The sequence below is a fragment of the Chelon labrosus genome, assembly GCF_963514085.1.
Source record: "Chelon labrosus genome assembly, chromosome: 3".
Classification (NCBI taxonomy): Eukaryota; Metazoa; Chordata; class Actinopteri; order Mugiliformes; family Mugilidae; genus Chelon; species Chelon labrosus.
Window position 1 is genome coordinate 3,502,077 of NC_140339.1, and position 16,863 is coordinate 3,518,939.

The 16,863-nt window shown below is 42.4% G+C and overlaps 1 protein-coding gene across 1 annotated transcript in view; it reads left to right on the forward strand.

The window, feature by feature from the left end:
• The first annotated feature begins 1,079 nt into the window (after positions 1–1,079).
• LOC311485564 (uncharacterized protein) overlaps positions 1,080–16,863 on the forward strand; it is a 31,556-nt gene continuing 15,772 nt past the window's right edge. The window contains exons 1-5 of the mRNA XM_084541058.1: positions 1,080–1,251; positions 11,321–11,467; positions 13,519–13,738; positions 15,831–15,967; positions 16,376–16,649. Coding sequence (XP_084397184.1) covers positions 1,193–1,251; positions 11,321–11,467; positions 13,519–13,738; positions 15,831–15,967; positions 16,376–16,649 — 837 coding nt within the window. The 5' untranslated portion in view covers positions 1,080–1,192. The remainder of the gene's footprint in view (positions 1,252–11,320; positions 11,468–13,518; positions 13,739–15,830; positions 15,968–16,375; positions 16,650–16,863) is intronic.

The window sequence follows — 16,863 nt, forward strand, 5'->3', positions numbered from 1 at the left end:
CACCCACTCCACAACACACTGGCCAGTCTAAGGAGTACCTTCAGTAACAGACTCATTCTACCCAAATGCACCACAGAATGCCACAGGAGGTCATTCCTGCCTGTGGACATCAAACTTTATAACTCCTCCTGCTGAGTGTTGGTCACTCTTAACACCTTTAACACTTAAGATGCTGTTAATTTATTTGCAACCTCTACCTCTGCATATTGTGAATACTTGTGCAATATTATTTCTTTTACTTTAAATGCATCTTACTTTATTTTTTATATATTTTTGTACTATCTTTATTCTGTTGTATTTGCTCCGTCAACTGTCACTTTATGGGAGCAACAGCAACAAAATAATTTCTTCGAAGGATTAATAAAATATTCTGATTCTGATTCTTGCTCTGTGGGTGCAGCAGTCGGTGGCTGAAGGAGCTTCCTAAAGTCTCACCTGTCTCATACAGGAGGGTGAGAGGGGTTGTTCTTGACGTTTGACAGCCTCAACATCCTCCTCTCCCTTCACCTGCTCCACTGAGTTCAGAGGACGGCCATGGACAGGATGGAGCTGGACCTCTTTATCAGTTTGCCCCATCTCTTTTTGCACACACATACAGCAGGATTTCTGTGCAACTGAAAAAAACTCAGAAGTCAGTTTGACCTTTGACATTGAACACATGTGCAGAAGGTTGAAACCTACCACTGCTTTCAGGCTCTTTAGAGGAACTTAAATCACCAGTCAGGACACAAGATATTAAATTAAACACATTAAAGGATCATTTGTGCCTGCCCTCTTGTAACAGACCGGGGCTCTGTGCATGTATTGAGCAATGTATTGACACTCACTGCTGCCTCCCAGCATGATCCCCCTCACAAAATACAATACACATCAATATAACATTGTCCCCAATCCACTCATATGATATCATCTTACTTCTCCCCTGGGAGAGTCACATGACCCCTGTTATGGTGAAAGGAGGAGGAGGTGGTTTGGTGGGGGGTGGCAAAATGCTTCAATGAAAACCACATGGAGGGAGGAGAGATCTGCAACTAAACAGAGAGAGAGAGAGAGAGAGAGAGAGAGAAAGGGAGAGAGAGGCCAACATGAGCTGCAGAGGCAGGAGGAGAAGGAGAAGAAGAAGAGAGAGAGAGCAGCTGTAGAGAGAGACGTCCGAGACCAAGACCTGACCCAGGAGCAGCCCTGGTCCACCATGTCCGAGCCCATCAGGAGGAGAAGCTCCAGCAGACAGCTCCTGCAGAACCTCATCAGGTGAGAGGCGAAGGGTTTTAACGGTGTCAGGGTCGTACCTGCTCTCCTGCAGGTATGACCTGCCTTTCTCTGGAGGCACTATTAGACTTTTAATTTGATTTGTCATTTTTGAATTTATCAGCGCATGATTAATTCCAGCTTTCCTTCAGCCGTCACTAAATACTGAAACGTTAATGAACCAGGGAAGAGAAGCTAATTTACTCAAGTTTAACTGTGGTGTAGTTTTATTTACAGATAAATCCAGGCGGCTTTAATTAGAAAATGTTTCATTATATTTGCAGTGCAGTGTAGTATTGAGACTTCTAGCATCCATAAACCACCTGGATCATATGCTGGTAATATAACAGACTGATGCTCATATTCTGCAAGTGGAACAACCCTTAAACTGAGAGAAGCAGTTTGCACGATTAGAAGAAATATAAACTCTTGTTCTTGCCACTTGACGTCCTGTGGGCCACGGTTGCAGCTTTAAAGTTTCTTTATGAGCTGGGTTAGAGGTGCAACGAGGGGCTTGTTTCGGGGGTTCAGTGGAGGACTTGGCTTTGACAGGACCCTGTCTTTTCCCCTCCGCCCAGAATCTGTCACCTTTACCTAAATTTAACTTTTATGTCTCCATTTTGTGTCAAAAAACAAAAACACAATGGTATTTACGTTCATGACTGCAGCACAAATGCTGTCTTTATATATCTACTCTGACTTATTGTCTTGCGGCCAAACAACACACATAGCACACACATGTAACCGATCATAAAACCTAATAACATGCATAAAACGTGCACTGAAAATATGTAACGCATGCTAAACCTCCCACGCGCGACCACATAAAACACTCCACAAAACCTACATTTGCTGACATTTAGATTCAGTTTAATATTGAGCTCATAGTTAGAGGTGTTGCACATGGAAAAAAAAAAAAGGTGTTTCTAAGGTTCATGTCATTTACCTACAGAGGCACGATATTAGAAACACGTGCGATCACCGTTACTATGAGCTCAGTGTTAAAACATAAAACTGTAATTAACACCTTCGCGACAAAAACTGAAGCAGATTTTTATGGAAGAACTTGCGTCTTCGCACACGCTGTGGGGAAACTAGCCTGGAAGCCTCTCCACTGGGAACTGATTGTGCTCCTGCAGAGATCTGGGTGGGCTTCATTTGGAGAAGGAGAGAGGAGTAACAGCGATGTCATCTAAGTGGCGTGGAGATGAGTTTGTTTACAGCAAAATGGCTCTGATTGGTTGGATGTGGACTTATTTTTCCCTCTAAATCAGTAAAACAATGCTCCATAATGACTTGTGTTCTGGAAAAACTGAGTCAAGCAGAAAACCTGACTTAAGTATCTATATCATACTTTCACCCCATGCTTTTAAAGCAATAAAATCTAAATTTGGGGAAACGGAGCCAAAGAGTGGGGACTGATTGAGGCAGGTGTCAATCAAGCGACTTCAGTCTTCATCATGACGCAAGTTAATATAATAATAAGTAAAATAAGATTCTGACAGCAGAAAAAGTGAATGCAACTCCCATTCTGAAAGATAAATATTACATTTACTCATGTTTTCTTTCAGAATAATTATAAAATTATAATAATTTCTTTGTTTGAGGTTAATGTTTTGTAAAAGGTTTGTTTTTTAGCCCTGGGTTTTGCCTGCAGGCAAGGTAAACCACGGACAGGAAACAATTAACCAATAGAAAATGCACTGAATGCATTGAAAACAAAAACTTGAATTAAAAAATCTAATATTGACTTTGAGACTTTTGTATTTGAAAAAAAAAAATGTAATGGCATGAATGGCAAAACATATTTGTCACCCTAGTTGGGAAAATGCAAAGGAAGTAATGTGGCAAGAACCTTTCAAAGTTAAACAGAAAACTGAAATGAAACTGCATGAAAACTGAGTAAAACTGAAACTTATAGCGCAATAACAAAGTGTCTCATGTCATGAAACTGCGAGTTTGTTCAGGCAGCTCCACAACCTAAAACTAATCTCCAAGGAACAAGCTGCAACTGGATATGTAGAGTTTACCGAAGACGTTTCATCCAAGTAGCTTCTTCAGCTCTAACGGAAGTTGGTGCAGATCAGGGCACTGCAAACAAACTCAATATCTAAACTCCCTGAATCAGTCCAGTTGTCTTCCAGATTTGATGTGACTTGCAAAACTGAGAATCTTCACAAGTGTTCTCCCACTTCAACTTCTTCCAACCTTCCCCATAAAACAAAGCTGAAACCAGCTGCATCTGGACTTTTAGATTTTCTCGAAGACGTTTCATCAAAGTATCTTCTTCAGTTCTAAAACACTCGGGGGGTTTGGGGTTTAAAAAGGAACATCTGTGGGTGTTACCCAACCGAAACTCTCATGATTAGGGTCTGTTTATGATCAGATATCCACCTGTGATTGGAGGAATCTGTTTTGGTAGTGTTTGTGTCCGGTGACTCCGGTCTCAAGCTGCGAACGAGGGTGAAACTTATTGAAGATGTTGAGTAAATTTTAAATTAATGGCAGATTATAAATCGGTCCACCTCCCCCGTCCAGAGACGGGTTTCCCAATGTGACATAGATCTGTCTTCTATGACTAAATTGAGGCTTGGTAACTGGATTAAATGCATCCGTTCAAATGATCCTCATCGTGGTAGTCGCTTTCAATTCAACCACCCTTGTTGTTATTTGTAACTACACTGGTCTCCACCGGCCTAATCGGCCCAGGAGCCTAATTCCTTGTGTCGTTTTCTCCAAACCTCCAGCTCCTCATTGTCAGAGAGCTTCTTGTTTCCTCTGAGTGGTGGAACATTGCTGTGTGACTTCACCGAATATGACACTGAGCTCTGAGTTCAATGGCTTCTTTTATAGCAGCAACTTCCTTAATGGCCATGACATCATCTGGCTGAGTCGTGAACCCCCCCCCCCCCCCCCCCCTCCCTCCTCCTGCTCGAGTACACACACACACACACACACACACACACACACACACACACAGAAAAGAAAATGCCGTTTTCCCTCCAGGCCTCCATTGCCTCATTGTGTAAATGGTGGAAAAAGTGATGCATATCAGACGGATCCCCTCCGTAATTTACTCGCTTCGCATTCGGGCTTCATGGCATCACGTTAAATGTCCCAGCAGACCCTAAACACACCGTGTAGTCCAGACTGTCCTGCGGAGACGATACGCTTCTGCACAGGAAAAACGGAAATCAACACAATGTCCTGTAGCAGATGAGGGAAGCAGTTTGTCTCCAGTTATTTCTGCAACGGAGAAGATTGTCAGTACATTGCGTGCATTTCCTGTTACACCTGTTTCAGCTGTCAGTGTTTATTCTTTTGGCTGAGTGTGTGACGATGCTCCTCCACTCATTCAGGGTCTATCCCACCGCCAGCTGCCTCGTCTCCACCTGTACTCTACCGTCCCCTCCAGAGAAAGGCAGAGCTGAGCTTTCAACATGAAATTTTACTGGAATTTGGAAACGGTTAAATGTGCTCCAGAAAACCACTTGATCTGACAGTTTCTCGCTATCTAACTAAAGTGTGGATACTTGGCGTATCACTGACAACATTTTTTATTTGTTTTGCTGAAACATCCTCTCATGGCGTCGACATCATTAGTAAACTATTTTTATGGTTCCTCTGTGGCCCAGACCACAAAACCGCAATGTCCGCGGTTCAGTTCGCAGCTAACCAAACAACTGTTGCATGTCGTGTCACGTATACAGCGCAGCTTACAAGTGTTTTATATGTAAGTCCTGAAAGTAGACAAAGACAACAAATCACCAATAAAACAAATGAAACCAGTATCATGACCTCCTTGTGCAACAATAACATCAACTAAACATTTCCAGTAACTGCCAGAGGTGGCAAAAGTATTCACATTCTGTACTTAAGTAAAAGTGCGGCTACTTGTGTAAAAAAAAAAATATTGTAAAAGTACTGATTCAACTCCTTTACTGAAGGAAAAGTAAGAAAGTACAGGCTCTGAAATGTACTTAAGTAAAAAGTGAAAACGATTTTGCCATTAATGACACAATACATCCATTGATAATTTTGCAAAATGAAAAAAGTTCTGACAGAATAATGTTGACTGAACTGACCAGAGGTCCTGCATGAGCATCTGGATCATTTCTAATAATAAATTTGAGGGTGATTTGGTTGTTGTTTTTTTAAACCGAGAGCTAGCTAGCGTTAGCTATATACAATCAAAACGGGAAAAAAAATCATTCTTGGAGCCGACAACATCGAACAGTTCTCTTAAATAAGGCCGTGGATGTGGAATGTCTTCTGAAGCGTCGCCGTCGGCACTACACCCCGGTTCACTTCCTTCCTCCATGTTTCTGGAGGTTCTCTTTCTAACTCTCCACTCATTCAACACCTTTCAGTGGTCTGTCCCTCTTCTTATTCTTCAACTTTCCCTCTCTAGTCCGATGCTCTAGTCATGTCCGATCATGTCACGTATTTTACGTCTTGTCATCCGAGGAGGTTAAAAAGGTGACAAGCCTGTTTTTCCAATGTAAGGAGTAGAAAGTACCAATATTTGTCTACAAATGTAGGGAGTAAAAGTAAAAAAAAAAAAATCTGAAAATGAAATACTCAAGTAAAGTACAGATACCTGAAAAATGTACTCACGTACAGTAATGAAGTATTTGTACTTCGTTATTTTGCACCTCTGGTAACTGCTGATCAGTGGTCTACAGCAGCTTGGAGGAATTTTAGCCCATTCCTCAGAACAGAACCACTTCAGTTCTGAGATGTTGGTGGGTTTCCTCACATCAACTGCTTGCTTCAGGTCCTTCCACAACATTTCTATTGGATTAAGGTCAGGACTTTGACTTGGCCCTTCCTAAACATTCAACGCATTCTTTATTTTCTTTCTCTTTATTCTCTTTTACAGCAAAAACAACTCTTTTTCTGTGGTCCTCAGAAAGCCTCTTGTCCGTGCCATGATACACTTGTGACAAATCCCAAATTTTTCACCTGCGTCTCATTACATTGATTTGAACACTTCTGAACACATGGACTCTAATTTGACCTTGAATTTACCTTGTATTTCTCAAACTCAAAGATATGTAATATTGGCTCATTTTCCTGAATGAACTAATACACAAGTGTAATATTTTTGTCTGATTTGTTTGACTGGCATCTCTTTGTCTAGATTCAGGGCTTCCACTTAAAAAAATAATTGTGCAGAAAAGTAGAAAATTCTGAACGGCACCAAAACATAATGTGTAAAGACTCAAGGACTCTAACCTGACAGTTATCTGCACCTTACTGCACATTTGCACCCTTACTGGGTAAACCCAAGCTGCAACCATACATTGCACTGTGTACATAGGCTGATTTCTATTTATTTCCTATATTTTTCGATATCCAGAATGTTTATTTATTCGTATGTGCGAGAGAGAGAGAAACGTTTTTACGATTTTTCTGTACGCCGTGAACGTGTTGGGAAATTGACAATAAAGAAATCTTGAATCTTGAAAAAAAAAAAAAGAACTTTAAAGCGTTACTGTAGATCTCTGTTTCACCATTTATACTGTTAAAGGTATAAATGGTGTAATGTACAAATATAGAAGACATTACTTGATGGTTAGGAAATTCAGGAAAACACCTAAGTGGTGGTTTTATAAAATCTTAACCAAGCAATCACTCTGACCGCCTCACCGTGACTTCATTTACTCGTCGAACCTCATTACTCGTGAACATGATCCAGTCACCATCCCCGTAATTAGGAAAACAAATTACATAAAACCCTGAATTTAACTTTAAGGAGATGGGGGTGAGCAGGAAGAATGATGTGGCAAGTTTCAGAGTAACTGAAGTATTAGTTCATCTGCCTTTAGAACAGCAGAGAGACCTCAAGGATAAAAACACTGGGTGATATCAGTGCATCTGCAGATTTTCACCAAATGGCAACATGTTCGATTTTACTCACCCAACTCATCTCTAATGACTCATTTTCCGTTACTCTATTTTTTGTGACTCATATTCATATTTTTTTACTGGCAAACCATCCGCATAAATTGGCGGAGTTTATCCGATTGCATTAAAGCAATGAAATACACTGCCTGGCCGTGTAAAAATAGTTGCCACCTGGATTTAACTAAGCAAACAAGCAAAGCAAATATGTAGGAGCTTCCTATTGGATAATTACTGCATGGGTGATTATCTTTCAGCTGCAACAAGTTATTTAACCCCAACTGATGCAATGAGTAGCTTCTCATTTCTTCAACAACCATGTCTAAAGACACATCCGGTCGTGGAAAAGATGTTAGTCTGTTTGAGAAGGGTCAAATCATTGGCATGCATCAAGCAGAGAAAACATCTAAGGAGGTTGTAGAAACTACTAAAACTGGGTTAAGAACTGTCCAACGCATTATTAAAAACTGGAAGGATAGTGGAGAACCATCAGGGTAAGAAGAGAGGCAGATGAAGTGATGCACCCATCATGCCTAGTGTCTACTGTACAAGCCTGTGGGGGCAGTGCTATGATCTGGGGTTGCTGCAGTTGCTCAGGTCTAGGTTCAGCAACATTATGTGATCAAAGAATGAGGTCAGCTGACTACCTGAATATACTGAATAACCAGGTTATTCCATCAATGGATCATATTCCAAGATGACAATGTCAGGATTCATGGGGCTCAGATTGTGAAAGAGTGGTTCAGGGAGCATGAGACATCATTTTCACACATGGATTGGCCACCACAGAGTCCAGACCTTAACCCCATTGAGAATCTTTGGGATGTGCTGGAGAAGGCTTTGTGCAGTGGTCAGACTCTCCCATCATCAATACAAGATCTTGGTGAAAAATGAATGAAACACTGGATGGAAATAAATCTGGAGACATTGGAGAAGATTATAGAAACAATGCCACAGAGAATGTGTGCTGTAATAAAAGCTAAAGGAGGTCCAACGAAATATTAGAGTGTGTGACCTTTTTTTTTGTGGCGACTTTTTTTTTTTTCCCAGGTAGTGTATTAACTAATGCAACTGTCTAATGTCCCGTACTTACTTGTGCAGAGAATAGAGTAAAGGACCGCCAGCAGCTAAAGAAAAGGAATCAGTTTGACAATGTTTTGCTTTTGGTTTGTTTCACATGTGCTGCAACGAAGCTACGCTGCTAAAGCATGCAGCTCATCAACATGTTCCTTTAAGGATTTCATTCTCCTTCAAGCAGCAATGATGAGGTCCAGACGATCGAACCTGATCCCCAGTTGATCCGTTCCCCCCCACAAAAAAATGTCCTGACCGAGGAGCGAAAACAGGCCTGTCACACATCAAATCAATTTATTACTGACTCCTGCCAATAAGGCTCTTAGTTCATCTCTAGTGAGTATGATCTTATGTAGGTCACTTTCCCACATAATTATGACCACGGCATGTTTGACTCAGAGCAGATCAGTGCTCTCATCATCAGCAGCGTTTTATATTTAGTTTTTGTTTTATTTTATGCACATTAAAATGTTTTTTCGTAGCGATTTCCTCCGGTCTGATGAACCAAGCCTTTTGACATGTTGGGAACATTAATCACAGAGTTTTGCATTGAACTGATCAACAAAAGACAAATGGCCTGCGTGTTTTATGAACTCTCTTAATGAGAACAAACAAGCTGGAGGGCTTGGCTGGTTCCTGTTCCATGATGCTGTTGTGATCATCACTGAATTCACGAGCCACTTTTAACGGCAGAGTTTAGCAGCTGGCAGGAGTTTTGAAGCAGAATGAGCTCGAAGCATCGGCGCCAGGTGCCAAATGTTGTCAGAGGAGGCAGAGACAAAATGATACCTAAACTGAAAACATGAGCCTCGGTGATTTCCTAAGAAGATTACAATAATAACACAGCAGAGGGAGTTTTCTACATTACTGACTGTTGACATAATGTTTCTAACTCTGCTTTGTAGTTGATTAGATCAGTTATTAGTCCTTTATCTTAATCAGGACTAATCGCTCTAATCAGGCTTTCCAATCATTTAATAAAATGTTCATCGGCCATGTAACGTTTTAAGATGATCGTTATAGGAAAACTACAAATCCAGAAATCCTAGCAAACATCATAAAGGCCACTGCATTTACACCAATCAGCCACAACATTATGACCACTGGCAGGAGAAGTAAATAACGTCAACCATCTCAATTCAGTGTTCTGCTGGGAAACTTCTGGACCTGGCATTCATTGTTGTGGATGTTACTTAGACATGTAGCACCCACCTAGACCAGACCAGGCACCCCCACCCCATAGCAATGACACTCCTTGATGGCAGCAGCCATCCCCAGCAGGATGCAGCCTGACACAGACACACACACAAAAACACTTTAGGAACAACTAAAAAAAAAACATGAAGAACAGCACAAGGTGTTGACCTGGCCTCCAGATTCACTAGATCCCAAACTGATCAAGTATCTGTGGGATGATCCACAGAGGCCCCTCCCCTCAAAGCCCCCCCCCCCCCCCCCCACTAACAACATTCTGTTGCCAGACACCACAGGACACCCTCAGAAGGCCCATGTCCATTCTCTGATGGGTCGCCACAAGGGAGACATACACAATATTAGGAAGATGGTCATAATCTTATGCCCAATTGGTGTATGTATTCAGTCGTGTTGAAATCAATCAGATTAATTAACATCCGATCACCAGTGGCCAGCCTTAACTTCCTGAGTTCACACCTGGCATTAAAATGCGTCTCCACATTCGTCCCCAGCCAACACGTGAGATCTGATCTCAGTTTTATGAAACTAAATAAACACTGACATCATTCGGTTTGCAGTAGGATACTGTAACAGCTGCTGTCTCTAATGGATCTCTACCTTCTGCTGGATCAGCGTCACTGTGACTCAAGTTGCAATAAAACAGATTTTTTTGGCATCTCCTTTTGGAGGCTTCAGATTTTGAAGGTGAAGTCAGACTCTTAGTCATTTTAAAGGCCGGCTAAATATTTCCAAAATTCAAATTCCGTGACAGGATTTGCTCCAGGCCTCCATCAGTATGACAAGACGCAGCATTAAAGTCTGTCCTCCACTCAGTCTCTTCATCTTCACCTCCTCTTCCTCCTCCTCCTCCTCTTCCTCCTCCTCCTCTTCAGTCGTCCTCTAGAGATTGAAATTAAGTGAAACAACACAGCAGCTGGCTCGGACTCAACCAGATGTGCTCTGACAATAAAAGGAGTTATTGTTGTCGAGTCCCGCCCACTGGGACCGAAAGCGGATCAGGACAGGAGAACTAAATGAGCGTCCCGTGAAAGAACCGGTTCTTTGTCGTGATTTTTTAAAATTATTACCTCATACTTTTCCATCGAGACGTCTCGCCGCTGCAAGAGAGCAACGCTAACGAACAAGAAATGTGAATGGTGCACGGGTAGAGCAGTCGATGGAGCAGAAGACACACACTTCACGACGGTTTCAGCCTCTTAGAGTCAATCAGAGGAAATCTCAATGCGCTGATATTTCAGGAGATATTTCAGACGACCCTCACGTCTTTAAAGCTTTGGGGTTTTAACCTGCAGGCCTTTCTGCCGTTGTGGAGTTTGAATGTTCTGTGTTAGTGCAGGGTGTTCCCTATTGCCTCTTGCCCAATTCCACTTAGAATAGACTCCAGCCCTTGCATGGCTGCGGGGTAGATAACAGTCATAGATGATAAACAGTGATATGAAGCAGCTTTCTGCTACAAAACACTTGTGCACAGGCTCTCCAGAAAGAGACTGTTCTGTGTCTAAGATCTCGACTGGCCCGCACGGAGCCTGGACCTCAACCTTGTCTAACATTTAGACGACAGACTGTAGCATGCATATACTTTTATGTACTTTTATACATGTTTAAATGATGCAGAATGTATTCCCATTTGACAGAATTGTGCAGATTTTCTGATGCGACGAGGAGACAAGGAGTGTTTTGTATGCCTGTTTGTGAGGTTGATGATATTTCTGACCTTAAAGATCCTTGAGGAAGAATCTGACTAAAGAAAACATCTGAATGTCTCAGTTTGGACTTTTCAGTTTATAGACGATATCATTTATCAGTGAACGATAATAATAATAATAATAATACGTCATAAAGTAGCTGAGAGCCAGTTTGTTTGTCTGATTTCCAGGGTGACGGCTCAGCGGAGCCAGGAGGACGCCGAGGAGGTGGAGAGGGAGCGGCGGAGAAGGGCCAGGGAGAAGCAGAGGGGAGAGGGGAGCCCGTCCTGGCCAGAACCCCCCCAACACGACGACATCACAACACACAACACAACAGAGTGAGTTTGACAAGCTGTCGCACCGCAACACACTCTACTCTGTAAATAGTCAACAGACTCAAAGTTTGTGTTATTATTTGTACGTACTATAACATTTAAAGGAAAAATACAGCCTATCCCAGCTGTCATTGGGGCGAGAGGCGGGGTCCACCCTGGACAGGTCTCCAGTCTACCACAGGGCTAACACAGAGAGACAGACAACCATTCACACTCACACCTACGGCCAATTTAGAATCACCAATGAACCTAACCAGCATGTCTTTGGACGGTGGGAGGAAGCTGGAGTACCTGGAGAGAACCCACGCAGACACAGGGAGAACATGCAAACTCCACACAGAAAGGAACCAGCCGGCCCATGATGGATCAGAACCCAGAACCTTCTTGCTGTGAGGCATCAGTGCCCATGTCAGATGATTTCTTTTAACTTCGCAGATCATAACGGACTCCTTTTTCTCATTTTTGTAGCTCGTCTAAGTAATAATGACGGTTTTCTGCAAATGCACCGTCTGCACGTCAACCTCCCGCTGTCACACGTGACACAAATGCACCAACTTTCCTTATAATTAAACAACAGTTTCAACTTTCTAAATGTTAAAATTAACAAAGATTTCACCTCAACATGTACCCAGTAAGCTGCACAGTCTGTTTATAAGTTGCAGCTTGTGTTATATAAATCATCCAGTGACGCTTTTTAAATTAATACCACACCAGTTAGATGGTTAACAATTAAGTGGTTATTCATCTTCCAGGACAGTTTTGTTTTTCTCAGCTTGAGACTCAAAGAATCCAATCCTGTGTGAATCTCAGTGTTGGGACACACTCCGATCACAGACGGGATGTTTACAGCTTCATCACCTGCAGAGCTGATTACAGCGGAAAGGGTTCGTCTCATCAGGAGGTTCAGCTTCACGGTCCAGTGAGTTGAGAAAGTTGCTGCATCAACAGCTTCTGGTCGATTGGATCAGAGACATGGCATCAGTGGAGGAACCTCCAGGGGGGAGTACGTTCATAACTGTTCACCGGTTCAGTCATTACCTTCATGACCTGATGTATGACTATATGCAACTGCAGAAAATAAGTATTCAGGCACAACATTATGACCACTGACCACTGACTCCTCAATCCAAATTGGTTGTTTCAACTCAGACCAGACACTGTGAATCTCTTTGATGCAATATGTAAATATTTTTTGAACATAACATATTTGTTGGCCGTATTCTATTTTTATTCTATTCTATTTTTTTGTATCTTCTGCATCTCGCACTGTTGTTTCCTGCCGCTGTAACGCCCTAATTTCCCCACGGGGATGAATAAAGTCTTATCTTATCTTATCTTATCTTATCTTATCTTATCTGACAGGAGAAGGGAGTAAGATTGACCATCTTGTGACAATTCGAAGTTCTGCCGGGAAACTTTTGGACCTGGCATTCATTGGTGTGGATGTTACTTAGACATGTAGCACCCACCTAGACCAGACAAAACATGAAGAACAGCACAAGGTGTTGACCTGGCCTCCAAATTCACTAGATCCCAACTGATCAAGTATCTGTGGGATGCACTGTAACGAAAGGTGGTCATAATGTTATGTCCACTTTCATCTTTTCACTAACTGCCTTTGAGACTCAGTCTGCTGATCTGAGGTGAAACAGGAGGCAGCGTTGCTCTCTGTTTGGCGTTTCCATGGCTTCTGTCTCTGTTGCCACGGTGCTAAGAGCTCCAGGCTCCGTCAGCCACCTGCTGCCCATCTTTCAACGGTGTGACACGAGAGACACAGGTTACCTGGTTGAGACACTCAGCAGCAGCTGCAGATAAAGCCTCTGTAAATCATTTTGTTCCTTTGTTCAGCTTAATATTCATCCCCACTGCTGTCTTAAAAAAGAGACTTGACTAATTAGTCACAAAAACACAAGTTAGAGAACCATCTGATTAATACTTGTACAAGGGTCTTTCGTGTGCTGATTGAGAACTTGAAAGGTTCAGCTCGGCCTGACTTCTTCACGTCAGAAAGCTCATTTAATTGACCAGCTCACTAAACCGCTCTCTGTTTCCAGGTCTGACGAGGAGCTGAAGCCTCGCTGCTGCTTGGTTCTGGACGAGGACGAAGGCTTCAGCGACTGGAGCCACAGGCTGGAGAAGGATGAGAGCAGGGCCGGACGGCAGAGACCCTCAGCACCCCCGCCCGACCCTGAGGAGGAGAAACGACAGGAGGAGAGAGGACGGCCGGAGCTGAGCAGTCGGTCTGAGGAAGTTTCAACTCGAGCTCCAGAGAAAGTGAGACGGATCAGTTCTTGGGGCTTTGCTTCAGCAGCTTATTCCTATTTCCTTTCTGAAAACAAAATGTGACCTTCTCAGTGAGTTATTTTTGTGTGTTTAGCCTCACCAGAAACATATCTTCATCTTGGTCTTTCAGTTCATGTCTTTGTTCAAGGCTGAGCTGTTCCTCTCTAAATATTTGAAGACTGAACGAAAATCAGATTAACTGAGGTTTAACTCCAGCAGCAACCTCATCATCGTCCTCTTCTTCTATGGTTTAATTGTCACAAGATGGTCAATGTTATTTACTCCTCCCGGTCATAATGTTGTGGCTGATCGGTGTATTATCAGTGTAAATGTAGCCAGTGATGTTTCTGATGTTTGCTAAGATTTCTAGATTTGTGGCTTTTCTATAACAACCATCTTAAAACATTTTATTAAATGATTGTAAATCCTGATTAGAGCGATTAGTCCTGATTAAGATAAAAGACTAATAACTGATCTAATCAACTACAAAGCCGAGTTATAAACATTATGGAGACATTATGTCAGTAGTCAGGAACCTACTGTGTTATTATTTTAATCTTAGAAAATCACTGAGGCTCAGGCTTTCAGTTTGGATATCATTTTTGTCTCTGCTGCCTCTGACAACATTTGGCACCTGGCGCCAATGTTTCGACCTTATTCTGCTTCAAAACTCCTGCCAGCTGCTAAACTCTGCCGTTAAAAGCGGCTCGAGAATTCAGCGATGATCACAACAGCATCATGGAACAGGAACCAGCCAAACCCTCCCACACCAATGAATGCCAGGTCCAAAAGTTTCCCAGCAGAACACTGAATTGTCACAAGATGGTCGATGTTATTCATTTCTCCTGTCAGTGGTCGTAATCTTTTGACGGTGTGCAACAAAGATGACTGCAGTTGTTTGTATGACAGGTAATTGTTTTTTTTTGTGATCAACTTTTTATTTTCTTTTTTATACTGAAAAAACTTACAGGTACAAGTCAATAATACAACAATAAATCATAAGCCACGTATTCATATATACCCATACTTATAAACGTACTGTATAGATACATGAAAGTGAACAATAAAACTAAAATAATAATAAAAATAAAATAAAATAAAATAATAATAAATTACATGTGCATGTAATAAGGTCAAAGAAAAAATAACAAAATACATAAATAAAATGATTACCCCAAACACAATCCACCCACCCCCTGGATCCAGATTCCAATAGCCTTAATCACACACTACAGTTAAAGCGCACGGAGGACAGTTAGGAGCGAGTTCCAAGCCTCTATTGCGGATTCTTTGGCTCCGTGTACTCGAGCTGTCGACAACTCTAAATAGACAATGTCCAGGTACGTTAAAATCCATGCTCGGAAGGAAAGTGAGTGAGGAGGTTTCCAGCGTGTGGCAATTAGTTTTTTTGCAGCTGTGATTCCCGCCAGCAAAGCTCTCCTCCCGTCCAGTGTCAGACCCAGCCCTGACAAGTCATTTAAAATTAGTGTGGCAGGCAAACAAGGCAGCCTGATCTTGAACAACTGGGACAGATTCAAGGCAACCATTTTCCAAAATTCCGCCACTGGTGTGCACTCCCAGAACATGTGAAAATAACTGCCGATCACTTTGGAAGAACATAACGTACATGTAGGATCATTTATAACTTTCATCAAATGAAGCTTCCTAGGAGTAAAGTATATTCTATGTATATAATTATAGTGTATTTGTTGATGGTCAGGATTTCTGGATGCTAAACTTACATCAACCCATACTCTATCCCAATTAAATGTAGCTTTCAAATTTGGGATATCTTTCCTCCATGTTTTATCTAATGCCAGAGGTCTGTAAGAGTGTCGCAACACGAACCAATAAAGTCTTGAAACAAAACCACTTGTATTTCTAGCAGAGTCGAACAATTTGCGGATTGGGTGTGTTACAAGAGGGCTCTGTGTATGACAGGTAATTGTTAACTAAAGGTTCCTATTGTGTATCCCTGTGCCCCAAAGGATGAACTATAATAACTTATGAGTTGAGTAAATATCGATCAAAAACACAAGTATTTCCATCAGTGTTCGCTTTACAAACATCTTGTTCTTTTCAGACATCCAGCAACAAAAAGGAAGTCAGGACGTCTTACAGCTCGTCAGTGTTCCTGGCTCAGGACGCCAGGCTGCAGCACGCCGCAGGCCGACCGGTGGACAGGACGTCCTACCTGGCTGCAGGGACGATGAAGCCACGGTGGGTTCTCCGCTCTCCTCCGTCAAGGATCACTTCACCTGGCTTGGATGTCTTCCCTTACTCTTCTTTCAAACCATCTGTCTTCTTTGGCTGAAATATGGTCGTCCTTAAAGGAGTGTCCTTTGTCCTTTGGGTGTAGGTGGACAGCTGAATGATTCTCCTATTGTTGCTCTCTTCTTTTCTGTCCATCTTCAAGCCCAGTTAGGATGCCCACATGTCTTTAGAGCATTTACAACCAAGAAGCTACTTGGATGAACTGTCTTAGAAACCTAACAAGTCCAGATATCTTTGTTTCAGCTCAGCTTTTTGGATATAACATGACCTGGGTGAACGAGAACCTTCACAGGTATTCTCTCTATCCTGGTAACTTAATCAGTTCATTGACCAGTTGATTGATCTCCTTCACAGTGGAGGAGCCTGCAGAGTGGACGGCGACGTGGAGCAGGAGATGCAGAGGGAGGAAGTGCAGCAAGCGCAGCCACCTTTGCAGGAGTGCAAGGCATGGAGGTCGACCGAGACTGAACAGAGGCCCCGAGAGGAAGAAGAAGATGAGGAGGAGGAAGAGGAACTGAGGTTCACATGCGAAGCAAAGGAAGATTACCACCCCAGGACGGTGCAAAGACATGGGGAGGAAGAGGAGGAGGAGGAGGAGGAAATGCAGGAGAAGGAGGTGCAAGTCAAGGTTTGCTTTCAAATAATTCACCTCAACCTTTTCGGCAGATCAGGATTTTCCTTGACCACGTACCATATTTAGTCTAGTTTTGAAGCTCAGTGTGATGTTTAGGACTGCCCCCATCCATACTCAGACTATCTCAGTAAAACATCCTCGTAAAACACCATTTTCAGTAAAGGCTGAATCTTTACGTTTATAACTTTCAGTCTTCTTCTCTACCTTT